We start from the raw sequence: 17258 nt of genomic DNA on the forward strand, positions 1-17258 counted from the left end.
AATCTATTAGTGCTCATGGGATCAGAGGATTAACAGATAGCACCTTTACCAAATAGAAACTTGGAAAAAAGCATCTTTGTAGGCAATGAGGTGCATCACAGTTCAAAAGCTGCAAAAGTAGATTATTACTTTACATACTGAAGGTCATTATCTTTACTCTAAATGTTCTGCCAGGTTTATATTGTGGTATCTGAAAAGGACTTCTTTGATATAATGTTTTCTACTACGCTAAAAGGGGAATAAAAATGGCGAATTTAGTGGTAAAGGTACACTAAGTCATGCACTCAGTATGATATTATGCACAAAAAGTATTAAAAACATGAAAACTGTGAAGAGTTTTTTAACCTTGTTTTAGAAAAGACTGCAGTAAGTCAAATAACTATAAGAGCAATGAAAGTAAATGAGACACTAAGTCAAAAATATAACTGATCACTTTACAGTAATTTAATTTCTGCTAGTGAGGGCGGCACGGCGGTGCAGGGGTTAGCGCTGTTGCCTCACAGCAAGAAATTAAAAAAAGCTAATGTCATGCTATATTGAACTACAACACGGTCAACTGAATTTAACATCATCACTTGCGGATACAAATGAACGGCAGGCTCAGTTGCCACGCTTTGGATGATGACGTATAGTCCCCTGACAAACCCCCTGTAGTCCTAGTTAGCTGTCTCTTAGCAACTGCCTTTATTAAGACATGAAAAGATACACAATTAATAGGTGGGGTACATTTCAGACGTATTTAATGTTGTAGGATAAAACGTTAAACTCACTTGAGCTTGTGTTCACCACAGACCTTATTCCAGGCATTTAACCAAAAACTTATTCAAAAATCCCATAGACTTTCAGACAAGGGAACCGGAAGTGCTAAAATGCTAACTTACGTCCGCGTTTTTAGGACTCATTCCTGCACCACTCTATTTGAGAATGAAAATAAGACAAAAGACAACTTACTCAATTTTTACATAGTGTTTTCTAAGAGAAGTCAAAGAGCACAGTGTCAGAAAAGCAGAACTGAAACAGTGTTTTCAATTTGTCTGCAGAGGCTGTGAAGATCTACATAAACCAAAAAAGCAATCGAGTCCACGGATAGCACAACTCACAGACATCATTCATAGCTGCTTCTTGTTGGTGCTAACTGTTGCTGTCTTGCTGCACTACAGCTTCCATCCAAGACAGCTAAATCAGTTTTAAACTACCCAGTTCGGTTAGACACATAGGGGTCGATCCAAGAAGAGGATCTACCCCTTGCGCTACTTAGATGTTAGAGCTCACTCTGTAAAATATTCAAGCCATTCCAAACTCCTCTTCAGTCTAATGGTTTATAAAACAAAAATAATACTGCTTGTCGATAAGTATGGGCTGCAGAGCAGCACAAGGGGTTAGTGTTGTTGCCTCACAGCAAGAAGGATCCTAGTTTACCCTGCTCAAGGCCTTTCTGTGCTGAGTTTGCATCTTCTCCCTGTGCATGCATGGGTTCTCTCCAGGTACTCCGGCTTCCTTCCACCACCAAAAACATGCTGGTTAGGTTAAATGGTGACTCTAGTTGGCTGTAGGTGTGAATGTGAGTGTGCCTGGTTGTCTGTCTCTATATGTCAGCCCTCTGATTGACTGGCGACCAGTACAGTGTGTACCCAGCCTCTAGCCCAATAACAGCAGGGATAGGCTCTAGCCCCCTACAACCCCCAACAGTATAACAGTTTAGAGAATGGATGGATGGATATAAAGTTTATCTTATGATCCATAGCAATGACTTACTGAGGAGGAAAGAAGAGAACAGAGGGGAGAGAGAATAGCAATTTTGTACTGAGTTTTGAATGTTTCTCCTCCTACTCCTTATTCACACACATGTAAATGGCCCTGGGCACAGTTTGCTCTGCTGAGCAGTTTGCGTGTATTTTGAGTGCAGTTAGTATGGATTTCCCCATTGCATGTGCTCTCTTTATCAGGCATGCTATTTTGCTTATTTTCACAGTAAAAAACTCACAAAAAGCCGCACTACTCTTTAGTAGACCTCAACTGAACTCTAATTGCATCTTATTTGGACACCAAGGGCTCCCAGTCAAATTAACAGTAAAAGATGATTTTGAGATGTGCTGCTCAGCTTTGCCCACCTTGCAGCTTAAACAAGGAAGGCAATTTTAACAGCTTTTCACCCTAATTTTGTGAAATTTATCCATGAAGCAAAAACAGTGGCTTACAGTATGCACATTCTGCTTTAATTGAACAGTACCCTCAATTTTAATCAGCATAAGCAATTGAGGCAGATGGACCTGTGCATCTCCCACGATATGATATTATCACAATACTTAGGTCACGATTTGATATTATTGCGATTTAAAACATTTTGCAATACAGTGAGTAATGCGATACCATATATTGTGATATATTGCGATCTACATCATTTTTTTACTGTTTAGTTGATTTAGCATTAGCTTTGCTCTCAAGTTTGTCGTATTTCTGCAGTATTTTATTTTCACATAGCACTTCTTGCAAAGCTCAAGTGTCATATGCATCTTATTTGTGCCCTGCTTGCTTTCCAATGTTCTTCCCCTGGTGCTGCCATGTTTGTTGTACTAGCTTTCTCCTGCTGTATGACCGTCACCTCTGCTGACCTCACTGCACAAACAATAGTACAAGCTATTGATTTTATTTTTCCATTATCATATTAGCAATTAATTTGACAAAATTGATAGTTGGTGAACGAGACAATACGATATACCACCAGACAAAATATCACGATACTATGCTGTGTCATTTTTTTCTCCCACCCCTACTAAATAGTACAGAAAAGACAAGACAGACAACAAGTACCAGAACATCAACTCAATAGCATAAATCAACTGGTTGATGACAAATCTTTGTCAGCCATGTGGAGGTATGTGTGCGGTAAAAGGAGTGAACATTTAAAACGATGTGAATCATTTTTTATATCAAAAACCTGAAACATTGGCTTTGTCAGAGTCACATGTCATGTGCTCTGCATTTGCTCTAGCCTCTGACTCTGCCCTGGAGATGCCATTTACAGGTACGTCAACTCCATGTACAAACCACACAAACAGAGTTTATTATCTCGCCAATCAGACTGTGGGAAAAAAGGTAATCAGTTGACTTCAGAGAAAAAGTAGCGAGAAACGAGAGGGTCTATGGAAATGTAGTGGAATAAAAAAGTAAGATATGTGCTCGTCAAATGTAATGGAATGAAAGAAAAAAGTCTCACCATAAACCAAAACTCAAGGAAAGTAAAAATACTGAAAAACTGTACTTACCTTAGTAAATTTACTTTGTTAATGTCCACCACTGAAGACATACATGACCAGTGTCTGGATCAGACTCTGCCATTACAGTAATCGAATTAAAACTACAAAAAAAGAAGAATTTAGTCTGGCTTTGAAAACTTTTAGAAACATTTTAGGACAGAAGAAATCAAGTAAAATTATCTATAACATAGCATACATTTTTCTTGATTTAGACACTGTAATGCACAAATTCTACACAATGTACCTTCAATATTTACTTTTACTGACAGTTTTTCACATAAAAGATGTAAAATCAGTATGAAGATATTGAGTCCTGACATTAGCAACAACACTACACCTAGAAATGCAAGTTATGCATAACTCACTAGGATTATTTTGTTTTATAAAAAAGGGAGCTGCAAGCTTTATAATTGCTGTCAAATAAAAAGACCCTGATTCTGGGCTTCACCAGATTGATAATACAGTGCCTGAAAAGACAAAAAAAGTAAAGAAAAAAACAAAAAACAAAATTGAACATTGAAAAACTGTCCTCAAATTGTAACATACTGGCCAATCATAATTTCTGTTGAAGGTTTAAGATTAAAAAGTCGTGTTATTTCTGCAGTTATTTCTGCTCACACATATTCCAAAGAGTCTGTAACATTTGAGGCAGGAAAATTATTGAACAAAACACTATAAATATTCAAATAAAGAGGATGATTGAATTTGTAGCAGGCAAATCTTTCTCAAGACTTTCATACAAACTCCTCTGAGCTTCAGATTACCTCCCTCCCTGGCAGCATGAATAGGCATACACAGGGCACCATAAAAAAAATCAACAAATTCACTGCACAAATATACCCCGCTGAAACTCAGCCCAGGGCATCTTTAAATAATATGCATCCTAATTTAGCATGGACTCTCTGGGGAGGGGATCAAGATGCACTCACAAATCACAGCTGACACACCCACGCTTACACACAAGCAGGCGGGCAGGCACACAGGGCGACTGTACCTCAGCAAACTCACATACAGATGATTAATTAACAGCTAATGTGTAATGAGCCATTCTCCACAGGCAACAGTCTGACAAGATCTGGTCTTCAGTCTCAGGAGATCTGTGGATGTTTGTTCACAGAAAAACTGAAAGACTATGATAAGTTTCAGCCTAATGGTCAATCAATTAGAACCTCGTCATTTAAGTACTTAAAATAATCATTAAAAAATTATTTACATAAAAATTCCATTGACCCTTTGTAGGCTCTCTGATTGGTCCAGAGACCTTCCAATTAGACAACCCCTTCCACAGCTAGGCTATTTCAAGTTAGATAAGCTACTTTCACACTGCCTCTCTTTTTCGTGTCTGTTACACCTTCAATCGGCAACGCCGTTCTGTATGAAAGTGACTGTTCCACAATGGGGGGTCGATCTCGCCCCACCTCTGATCCAGATCGAGAGGTAGTATCAGAGCCATGACAGACTTTTCAGCAACGAGTGTGAAAAGACGTCACATTTGTTTACGAGTTGCGTCACACATAGTGTAGCACACTTATGCCACATGCACTGTTGAACCAAAACAACAATGGCAGATTACAGGGCTCTGTTTGTTCTGCAGAAGCTATTGAGCTTATTATGGCTTTTACAGCAAAATCTGATTCTCCTTTACTGCCACCAAAAACAGCATACACCAGATGTTTTTAAATCCACCACGGAGAATAACCAGAAGGCCAACTAGGAGAAAGTTTGTAAGAGTTTTCTGTGATCTCCTTCTCTCTTTTGGTGCATTTCCGTGGCAGCGTTACAGCACCACTTACAGGCTTGGCATATATACTACAGCGTTTTCAGTGGTTCCGTGCTTATGCGGACACTTCCTGAAACGATCCCGTATTTATGGAATTTTTTTTCAAAGTGAAAGGGAATTATAATGTTTTCATCTGTGTGGACAAGGCCTGACAGTGCTTTGGTGGAGATGAAAGAGCAGAAGAGGGAGACAGCAATGCCTCCTCATCCCTTAAACTTTTTCTTTACATCCCAAGTCAAACTGTGGGCATTTTTTCAGTTCACCTAGATAGAAACAAACCTGGTGGCTGGACATCATTGACTTTGATATAAAGCACAGTTACTGCAGTTGTTAATGATCGAATGTGAATGGTAAAACCAGTAACTATTTCATACTCATCCCAGTCAATGATAATAGCAAAATTGTGTTAAATTACTAGTAATAATAGCATAATGTTATATTGACATTGCTATTCTGTTAGCTAACAAGCGTTAACATCAACTTTCAGCTTCACATAAATCTGGTGTAGTAAGGCACACCAGGGTGTGTACCACATCTTATCTCTTTTTGCTAAACAAGCTTTTTGTTGATGTGCTCTAAGAGCACAGCTAGCCAGAATTAATAGCATCAAATGTTTTAAATTACTTAACAAGTTTTTTGAGATGTAGAGTTTCCTCACACACCCTACTGTATATTCTTTCTTTTTTCTTTCACAGAGAACAGAACAATCAAATCAATTAAATGTATAAGTAAAAGTTAATCACAGCAGTTGTTCAGATGAGAAGGAGTCTGGTGACAGGAGACTTTGTTTAACTGAGTAGGGGTAACCAAGGTGGTGGAGCTTTTAAAAGGGTCACTTCCTGGTGTGGACGGTGCTTAGCAAAGGGTCAACAGAGGTGCAATCACATGAGGTTATTACAGTATTTTACTCAGCAGGAGAAGATTTCTTAATAGGCTGTAGGAAATGAAAAAACAAAACATGACAGTGCACCTAATCATCAGAATGAAAACCGCAAACACAACCTACACAGTTATAATTTCATCTGATATAAAACAAAACAGCAGCAAAGGGAATGAAAGCTGTTCTACAGGCTGCATACATCACTCTACAAATGCAGTGTTTAATATTCTGTAGCCGTCCCTATATGGGAGGCTGAGCAGCTGGCCCTCAGGTGTAGACACAACAAACTGGAGCTGAACACACTCTGAACATTACAGCTGACAGGAGAGCTCAGGAGAAGATATGTAGACAAAGAGCAACTCCATCTTCCTGCTTTGATGAGGATTTTTACACAATAGCTGTTTATGCCATTTTTCTCATGTTATTTGGCAAAATATTCTGGATCCATCAATTCCAGGGTTTTCATGATATCTCAATGAAATACCAGAGACACTCAAACAATACTCACACCTGTTTGAATATCACAGCACATAACAGAAGTACAAAACAGCCAAAAACTACCATCAAACTTCTGCACACTGTCTGAAATGAAATACATTGACAATATTTCAGTGAAAGTCACCTTTTATGTTTATAAATCATTAGTAGGAGTTGAAAAGATCAACATTCGTGTGGTCTTCTGCTTCAGCACTCATTTTCTGCCTTGTGATTGGCTGATTGGCTATTTGTGTTAAAAAAAAATTTGAACAGGTGCATCGTATAAAGTGGTCAGGAATGTAAGTCCACCACTGCTCCTTAATGTCTTCTTTCACTCTTAAAAAAGTCAGAAAAAAATACAACTGCACCTTGTAATATCAAACATTTACCTTTTAACTGTCTGCTTATTTCCCCTACAGTATATAACAAGTTACTTTTTCCTTTTTTGGTTAAAATCTTCCATCTTCCTATAAAAGCAGGTCTGTAACTGGAAGTTGATTATCCTTTGTTTAAGATGGCAAAAAAACAGTTTAAAATGCAAAATTGTGAAATTTTGCAATACATGTGATTAATCGCAATGAATTATAGAAAACTATATAAATTCAGAGATAAATTGCAATTAAAAATTCAAATCTATTTTTTTTAAGCTTTGGTATTTTCAGTACAATCTGTGATAGAAATAATGGAAAATATATTATTGGTATCAATCAAAGATGTGCACCATTAGTCAGCTAAATTGTTAAATTTGGATGCCTAAGTAATTGACACCAGACTTATGATGCTGTTAAAAATACTCTCTGTTCTCTCAATCATTTTTTAAGAGTTCATGTCCAAAAATATTGCCAGACGCTCCATCTGAACTGTAATGCAGCCACTTGCTACCGGTAGCCAGTGTAGCTCCTCTGACTGACTATTGCCATGCTGCCATAATGCTCTTAAATCCAATGTGAACAACAGTGAGTGTTAACATCTTATAGTAATACTGTTTAGCACTATTTTGATCCAGGAAATGTAGATAAAGTTGTCCAGAGGATGAGTCAGATGTAACCAAAGCACTGAGAAATGATTTTCAGCCCAGGAACGGGGGCGTTATTCTGTAAGATGACTGAAGGCCGGCAGTGCTAGCTCTACAAATATTAGCCACATTCTTTAAACCAACTTTGCACAGTTAAAATCTGAAGTTGTTTTACAGATTGAGTTTATTTGACTTTAGACCATTCTGCTTAATGCAACTTTTGTTTGTGTTTAATCAGGTTTGAAATTATTCACCCAGAAACATCCCTGGGGTATCTCTGTGTTGAAACATTGACAATTACTAGCATATTCACTTAATCTTTATTTGTCTTCCCATCAGTTACTATAGACAAATCCCCCCATGTACAAGCTTGATAAAAACCTGACTCTTCATTCCTCTGAGTCCACACTGATAAAAATGATGTAACTATAGAAAAAAGCACAAAATAAAGAAAAACTACTTCACTGGTACTGGTACTGGTACTGGTGCCTCGCAAACTGGCACAATGAGTCATACACAGTTATAAAAGTAAGGAAAGTTTTTCTGCTATTCCAAGTGTTTTATAGTAAAATTAATCGTATCGTCTGAATGGCTTATAAAAGCAAACAAATCCACCAGGAACAAGATTAAGTGTTTTTTTTTTCATGGTCACTTTTAAAGCATGTCACCACTACCTCAGGGTGGATGCCTGACCCCACAACTACAGCAAACTGAACAAACGGACTTACTGACAAACATTTCCCACTGCAAATATCCTCAGTATGTGATATTTTTGACAGCAGGAGAAGACTTTTTGTCTGCTTACATCAGTACAGCAAAGAGATAAGACATGCCATCTTGTCCAAAGAATCGCTACAAATGAAAAGTTCCTCACAGGAGATATTAAACTTTTGATTTCTATTACCATCTGATGTTGTGACACATTTCTACAAAGTTTGTATTTGCTTTATTCTTCTGAACAATGCATCTATCTATCTCCCACCTGCATTTCAGCAATTTTCTGCTTTGTTTGACATTGCTCTGGTGTTTTCACACCTCTTGCGACATTAAAGGAGAAAACAGAAAAGCAAAAAACTTGAACTGAAAAATACAGAAAGTTTACAACACACTACCCTCACTTTATTCACAATCTGACTCTAAAAGTCTGCCTGTAGCAGAAAATATAAACTCTTGTGTAACTATACATTTCCATGACATTTAAGCAGAAGAGTGGACTTTGCCCCAGAGGATCCTGGTTTACAGTTTGTGAACTGAAAAAAAAAAAAAAAAAAACACCTCCCACCAATGTGCCCAACACTGCAAAGGGTCACAACAGCAGCAGAATTCCCACAGGCTAATTATCCTTGGGTGTCGAGAGGAAATATTAACTCAGTATGAAGCTGCGGGGATGACCTAATCTGACCTGTAGATATGGGAGAAATAACTCAGTTTTTACAACGAGATGTTGAGCTGTAAAGTTATCCATCAATATCTGTAATAGTCTACATGTAATTCAAATTTCTCATTTAAATTTGCATAAAGAATATGTACTGTTATCTTACAATATACATCATTGTATCTGATCAAGGATAGTGTAATGGGGTTTTATAAGTGAATAGCATATTTTTATTAGACTGTGTAAGTTGGCCCAATGTGGGACAAAAGTTGATCATCAGGAAAAACTGGAACTGTTGATACAGCACATCAGGTTGATTCACTGTGTCTTACCAATGTTCAAAATGCATTCTCCCATTTAATAATGCACACTATATGGACAAAAGTATTTGGCTACACCTGTTAATTTGTTAATTTCAGGTGTTTCAATCAGACCCAATGCCACAGGTGTATAAAATCAAGCATCTAGCCCTGCAGTCTCCATTTTCAAACATTTGTGATTAAAGAGGTGTCATTCTGAAGAGCTCAGTGATTTCAAGCATGGTCTAGTGATGGATGCCACCTTTGCGATAAGATGTTTCATGAAATTTCCTCCCTGCTGAATATTCCACAGTCAATTTTAAGTGATGTTATTAGAAAGAAGAAGCATTTAGGAACAACAGCAACTTAGCCACAAAGTGGAAGACCACACAAAATCACAGAGCAGGGTCAACGACTGTGAAGGCACATGGTGCGTAAAAGTCGCCAAGGCTCTTTTGATTTAATAATTGAAAAGTTCAGAACTTCCACTGGTATTAATGTAAGCAAAACAAAAACAAAAAACAAAAAACTGTGCAGCAGGAGCTTCATGGAATAAGTTTCCATGACCGAGCAGCTGCATGCTAGATTCACCTCTTCATCCACCAACCCCAGTCTAGGTTCGATGGATGCAAGGAGAGTGTCACCTGCCTGACTACACTGTGCCCACTGTGAACTATGGTGGAGGAGGGATAATGGTATGGGGCTGTTTCTCAGGGTTTGGGCTAGGCCCCTTATCTCCATCAAAGGTCAATCTTTATGCATGAGTCCAAGACATTTTGGACTAAAGCAAGGCTTCCAACTTTGTGACAACATTTTGGAGAATATTTGAACATGACTGCACCCTAGTGCAAAAAGCAAGGACTATAAAGACAGGGTTTGATGAGTTTAGTGTGAAAGAATTTGACTGACCCTTACAGAACCCTGACCTCAACCCAATCAAGCACTCTTGAGATTAACTAGCGTGGAGATTGCAAGCCAGGCCTTCCCGCCCAACATCAGTCCCTTACCTCATAAATGCTACAGAATGAATGGGCAAAAATTCCCACAGAAACACTTCAAAATCTTGTTAAAAGCCTTCCAAGTAGGGTGGAGGCTGTTAGAGCTGCAAAAGGAGGGCACCTCCGTATTAATGAACACGTATTTGAATACACTGTCATTACCATGGTCAGGTGGCCAAATACTTTTGTCCATATATTGTATGTAATAAAACATATCCTCCTGTGACATCAAATGAATTTTAATCTTTTAAATATTTTTGAGCTGAGATATTGTGAGTTTAATCTTTAACAATGAAGTGAGGATTCCTAAAAATGTTCGTTGTGATGTGATCAAACATGACTTAAGAAGAAGACAAATATGAAGGAATATCAGCATCAGCTGGCTGTCCTGGTGTGCATTCTGTTTTGCAGTGAAAAACTAAAAGAAAGAAAAAAGAAAAAAAGTATTGTGGTATGTCTTACATGGAGTACGACAGTATAGGCACTCATGTTGGTCTTCTTTAAACAATATTGCACCTGGCTCAGAGCACAGCTGTGTTTATTTACAGTATTGTGCCGAACCTTTAAGGCATGTTTTGGCTAAAAATTGAGGCAGAAATATGGCTTGTAATGGTCATTAAGTCCACCTGAGTAGCAGGTAGCAGGTAGAACTGTTACAACCCACGTTGTACCCTGGATGACCGTGCATATTATCAGGGATATGGGAAAATAATCTGTTAAAAATAACAAAGTCCACACCTTAAGGGTGGAGTAAGGCAAGTAAGCATGGTCTAGCATACCATCCGGGTGGGTAGTTGGGGTGCCACAAGCCAATGTTCAGGCTGTGGATGTCCCAAGGACCCCAAACCCAACAGTGGTCCCTGCGCAAATCACCACAGGCCCAGACAAAGGAAATACCATCAAGCTTGACCTTGGCTGCCATGTGACACACGTCTTGTCGTGGACTCAATTCTGGCCGCCCTCTCCAGCCCTGGGTTGTGGCACACTGGACCTTTTGATGAATCCTTAGTGGCCAACATTCCAAATAATTACACACATGACTGTATGTGCTGTAAAAATACACAATGGTGATGCTAGCTGTCCTACTTTCCTTACTGACAATTGTGGGTATTCTGTCAGATGCAGCCTGGAAGTGTACAAGTTTGATATTTAAGATTCAGGGAAGCTAAGACTTGATCAGGATCAGTATTGACACCACACAAAGATTTGTTTTAACCAGTTGTTTGGACAAAGAATCAGACGATAATCAGGCCTTCATATGTCTAGTGTATCTGGCCTGTAACTCCGTAACTGAAAAAGCAAAAAATCACATCATCATTGAAACAAAAAAGTCTAATATAGATTAAAGACTTTTCTTCATGCCTGTACATCCATACTAAATTGCCTCATAAAAAAATCAGTGTTAAGGTGCAACATGTCAGCTCAGCAATAATGGCACAACAAGAGACTAAAATGAGGAGATTTTACTGAAGTTCATAAAATCCTTTATTAAACTTATTTTACTCAAAACAGAGAATTTGGTGCTGTTGGGGTGAATGATCTCATGTGACGTCTTCAGGCAGTGAAGCGCCAAAGCTTCACCATGAAACTGTTGCTTTGTTTACAGTTTTTATGTGCTTATTAAAAGGCCAGAGTCTTCACAATAATCACATTCATTTGCTCATAAAGTTGTGCAGGAGAGCAAATGTTTGTTTCCATTCTGTCCTTTAATAACCGTGCAGACTGTGCATACACAGACACTCAGGCACTCTGGTTACATTCATTTGCTTGTGATGTGTGAAGTGGAGCTGACATATTTTCATTTGATCTTTAGAAAGGACAAAACAAGCTCTTTGTTTGTGGATGTAGCCATGGCCCTTGCCCTCGAATTCGCCCCAACCAGCACCCGCCAATTCATCCCTGTCCCAGAATCACCCCAGCCCCCACCCACTAGCCTCAGTTCCCACAAGTAGGAAAACACCCACGACATTCACGCTCCACTTTCTAAACCGAACACACACATGCACACACTGAGTCACCATCAATGAGCGAGTTATTAATGATCCCTGAGATTATGTAGTAAAAACACTTGATATATACTATTCTGTTCATTTGACCATAAAGTAAAATCACTCCGTCTGTGTTTTAACAGCTTGTGAATAAAATGTGGCCCCTGCTCAGAAGGCTTTATCTTTTATATTTCAATATGTTAAAGTCCATGATTTACTACACGTTCTCTGTTATTTTATTAGTGTGATACTTTAACAGTTAGAAAAGCCTTTAGCTTGCGACCAAATGCCAAAAATGTTTGCAACAACTTCATATGATAAATCTCACACTGTAAAGAAATCAATTTTCTCTTCACTCTTATCACAGACAACCTCCATCACAATGGCCATTTACCTGTGAGAGATTTCATCATGTGGATGTGATCGCCCCCAGTGTGGTGCTCTCTCTCCTGTCAGGAGGATCTCAAGGGGAGTAATTCCTTATTCTGTCTCTGCTGAAGTCCTCAGGGCACGGTAATCTAACTCTATATAAATTGTATCCTCTGACCTTCTTCCCACTATATCAGATTGAAGTCGAGGAGGCGTTCCTCCAGTGCCTCTTCTCTAAGTCCTTTCTATGCATAATTGAACAGTGAATAATGGAACTTATATGATAAAATTATAAGCTTTTGGTCCACCTGGATGTGCAGAAGTACCTCTGATATATTCGTTCTGCCCACTGCAATGCGCCCAGTGCAAGTGACTTTTCACTGCAATGCCAAGCCTTGTGCTTGATATTGCTTTATTTCTCATCACTATAGGTGGTTATCACTGCAGAATGTGTCATACTGAAGGAGGAGCAGCAGCAGGCAATCTCCAGGTATAGGAGAAGAATAAAATACTGATGAGTGAGGCAAGTAAGTCATCTACTTGTGACACAGTGTGCTGCAGAAAGAACGATATCACCCACAAACAGCATTATAGCAAGACAATGCCAAGCTTTAAGCAGATAAGAGATGAACTGTAAAACTGGAAAAGCATGACTGTGAGGTTGATTTTAAATCAAAGCAGAAAGTGTTTCAAACAACTAATGCGCAGTGCTCTGTTTATGTGAAATAAAACCTGTCCACTTACTCCTGATGATCTGACAGGTTTCACTATCCCATTTATACCAACCTGTTGAAAAGTCCATCAAACTTTCTGCAACCATGAAAATCTGACTGAAACGTGCAACTATCACCATAAAGCTCCTGTGAGGAGCTTTTAACAGGCTATGAAATATATGCTGATACACAAAATCCAACCAGTCAAACAGAACAGGGGTTCTCAACTGATGGGTCACGGCCCAAAAGTGGGTCATGGAGGTATTTCCAGTAAGTTGCAAATGTCTGCCGGGAAAAAATAACAATTCAGTGAGTCTATGGAGTACTATTAATTTCTTATTTCTGTAATTTTAGTTTTTGATAACAGAAAGAGGAATAAGTTCTTCACAGATCTTTTTTTCTGAATAATTCAGGAATTCTCATAGTAAATTGACCTAAAATCTTTGAGCTGTTTTTCCTGTAAACCTTTTTTAGGAAACCTTAAGAATGTTTGAGAAAATCTTTGGGAGTTTTCAGTAGACAATTTCCAGGAATCCATTTGGTAATATTCACTGGGACATTTCCTGTCTATAAATCTGAAAAGAAATCACAAAACAACCAGAAACTTTGGGGAATTTTCAACAGTTATTAAGACTTTTCAACAATCCTTTTAGCAATGTTATCAAGGAGGTTTCTGGGAATATTTCACGAATATTCACTGTAAACACAAGGACATTTTTAGGAAGATTCCTGGAATCTTTATGATTTTTTTTTTTTTTCAAAACTATGTGAAGAAACTTTGGGGAATCTTCAATGAAACTTTTCCAAGAAATGCTGGGTTCTTTTTTTTCAGCCTTTTTAGTCTTCTGTACTGTCTGCGGTCCAAACAACCCCATATTTCATTAAATAAATCTGGTTAAAAATAAGAAAAACAGAAATTTGGGTCACGAATGCTAATTAAGGACTTGGTGGTTGGTCCTGAGTAAGACCAGTTGAGAACCACTGACACAGAAGATTGATTTCTACTTCTGATGCCTGTAAACTCTAGGTAAGTGTGAAGCATTGGTGATTGACTGAATCCTGAAGAAAAATCCTTTTTTCACATTTTCACATTGAAAAATACATGTGATGACTTTGCAGGTGTAAAGACGCTGACATCTGCTTTCACTCTGACCATCACTGGTTAACTGGTGGCCCATGGGCCATATGCGGGCTCCTTACTCAGTGTGGCCCGTAATTCAGTTTAAAATGTCAAGAATTTATAAACATAAAGAAAACTTGACAAAATCTGAAATGGATAATGAAAAGTGGAAACCTTTCTATAATTATCTTTGATTATTGGTAAATGTAAAGTTCTTTGCAAGAAATCAGATGATTGGCTATAATTGTTGCTGTAGAAATATTTGACATGCTTCATTAAATGTATGTAATATATTTAATTTATATAAAAATACTAGATATCCGAGTAAAATATCTAGAAATAAAAAGTATTGTGTTAATTGCATTGAAAGATGTTTTAATTGGCTTAAATTCTGACTTTAACTGACTAAAGGTTGCACTTGCACTAAGTATTTTCATTTATTTATTTATGCATTTATTAGATAATTGTATTTTTGGATTCATGTAAGCCAACACTGATATGTCAATGTAGGCCAGACCTAAAACTTCAGTCCTTAAAATACACTTTCAACTTTAAACTCTGAAAAGACTTCAACTGGCATATTTGTCCTTCCTTAAACTCCACAAAGTTACTCAAACATACGGCCAATAATGACAACAAACGAAGGTCAATATTGAAAGCCAATACATAGATATCGTCAGTATTTTCACATATACTGACATCACGCTTCTAATATCGTGCATAATAAGTAATCATAACTGTCACATTGACACTATCCTACAATTTGTACCAGTATGACCCAAGGGCTGTGAGAATAAAATGAATGAGGCTTTCTCAGTAAAAGTTGCCCAACCCAGAGCTGGACTTATTTTTCTTTTGACAGTTAAGTTTAGTAAAACAAAAAGTCGTTCTGATTTGTCTTTTAAAATTGAAACCAACTGAAAATGCTTCATGGGAGTTTAAAGATTTGCACAAGAAAATGTTTCCATATTGAAGTAATTTCAACTGTTTGCATTACGACAGCATTTATTTCTGACAAAGGATTTATATTATTGAACGTCAATGGTCACATTTTGTTTATAGTTGATTTATCATAGAATGTCTCACTGATCCATATTCTCATTTGCATTTTAAGTGATAAAGCACATATTTCAACTATTTGTCTTCTAGACTGGAACTAACAGTTTTTCTCATGCATCAAGACTTCATTGTGGTGACCTGACCTTATAACCATGTTACACATGAACAATTATAATACAGATGACTCATATTTTAATGATCATTAGCCAATAGGCTACTTACTGTTACTGTTAGCACTTGGGATAATAAAAAGATTTTTAAAAGAACTAACAGGTTGATATTTATACCAAGTTATGTTATAAGTCATGATTAAATTGGAAAAAAACAGGCAAACCTGTGTAAGAATCATACAGCTGGAACAGAATGAGTCTTTTTTCATAAGCAGGTGTTTATAAGATTAGCAGTCAAATGAGGCTCTTTTGTTTGAATTGTTGAATATTTGACTATTTTGGGACCCCCCTGCTATATACATTTATCTTGCTTCTGTTTAAAAAGTTTTCTTTCAGTGGACTAAACAGATCTGCACCTCCGGTTTCTCAATAAAATTTAAGAACAGCAAAGCATGACGTGTTGTCACTGATTTCCAGGCTCTAGAGACTATGTAACTGTATAACCTCCGCTCATATTCTGTACAGGTCTTTGTCATGTTAATCCTGTGGCCACTTTCTCATCCACTTAGTGTCCCATGAGTGGGCAGGCAGACTTTCCACTCAGACCAACAGACTCAGGAGCCCCCCATTATCTGGTAAAATATAACTACTTGTTTCACAATCAGCTATCAGACACATACTTTTATCAACTTTATAAAGACCATTCATAAAAAAAAAGGATGATCACTCTAACTTAAAATCCTTTCACTGAACTTTCTCCTGCCAAATCAACATGCCATACAGCCCGGTCTTTCTGAAACCGAGAAGGAAAAGTTGTGATTCTTTTATTGGCAAAGCTATCCACACATTTAAACACACAGGCCAAGCCCACATGTCCGCATAATAAGCCCCCATCTCCTGTTCGATCCGAGTCGCCCCTGCTCGGTTCAAAGCCCCGTGGCTGCTGCTCCGTGGCAGCGCTTTGGGAGCTGCTCCTTTGGGTAATGTGCTGCAACTTCACTCCACGAGAAATGCCTCCCAGCGCGTCCCAGGAGAGACACCCAAGAAGTAACAATACACCCCTACCTCATACGCACCGGAGAGGCCACATGAGGTGAACACAGAATCCCGTCGTGGACATTGCAAAAACCACGCAAGGTGCACATTCACCCCAGTGGCTTTCTCCTGTCTTTAATCACAGCCCACTTCAATTTGGAGTAACTGCACTTCAGCTAAACAAGAGAAACCTTCTTCCTCGCACATGCACCTTACTATCAAAAAACATGCGGATGATTAAAGTGAACGCGTTACCTTGCTTGGATGGACCACAAAACAGCGAAAGAAGACAGAACAGCCAAATTGTGCTCTCCACCGCCATGTACAGCCTTTGATTTCCACCAGTGGGGTAGCAGCATTCGTCTATACAGCCAGCTATACCGTTACAGCGACATGCATACGTTGGAATCCGCTATTGTCTCCGCCGGTGCGTAAAGGAGTCCTCGTGAATGTTTTAGGTCTCTTTGGTGAACAGTCCCCTCTGCTTCAACTAACAAGAAGGTTGCATTAATCGGGGGAGAGCCGTCGTGTCTCTCGGCGCTTCAACGCCATGTTGCGAACGAATGTTAAGTGTGTGTTGGCTGCTGGTCCACACCACACACACATACACATACACACACAAATACTAGTGGACGCACACATGCGCGCGCGCACGTTCACCAGACACTGGCTGGCTGGCTGCTCGTCGCTGGAGTCCTGTAAAGCTGTCGGTGATTCTAACACACCCCTTCTTCCTCTTTTTTGTTCAACTCCACGCTTTCTAGAAACACTTAGGGGATTCAT

At 38.5% G+C, this 17258-nt stretch overlaps 1 protein-coding gene across 2 annotated transcripts in view; it reads right to left on the bottom strand.

Annotated features, from left to right (window-relative positions):
• igdcc4 (immunoglobulin superfamily, DCC subclass, member 4) overlaps positions 1–16882 on the bottom strand; it is a 100965-nt gene extending 84083 nt beyond the window's left edge. For both annotated transcript variants that reach the window (XM_041794658.1, XM_041794649.1), the window contains exon 1: positions 16731–16882. In XM_041794658.1, coding sequence (XP_041650592.1) covers positions 16731–16797 — 67 coding nt within the window. In that variant the 5' untranslated portion in view covers positions 16798–16882. The remainder of the gene's footprint in view (positions 1–16730) is intronic.
• Between the last annotated feature and the right edge of the window lie 376 nt (positions 16883–17258).

This window comes from Cheilinus undulatus, linkage group 1 (assembly GCF_018320785.1).
Source record: "Cheilinus undulatus linkage group 1, ASM1832078v1, whole genome shotgun sequence".
NCBI classification, from domain to species: domain Eukaryota; kingdom Metazoa; phylum Chordata; class Actinopteri; order Labriformes; family Labridae; genus Cheilinus; species Cheilinus undulatus.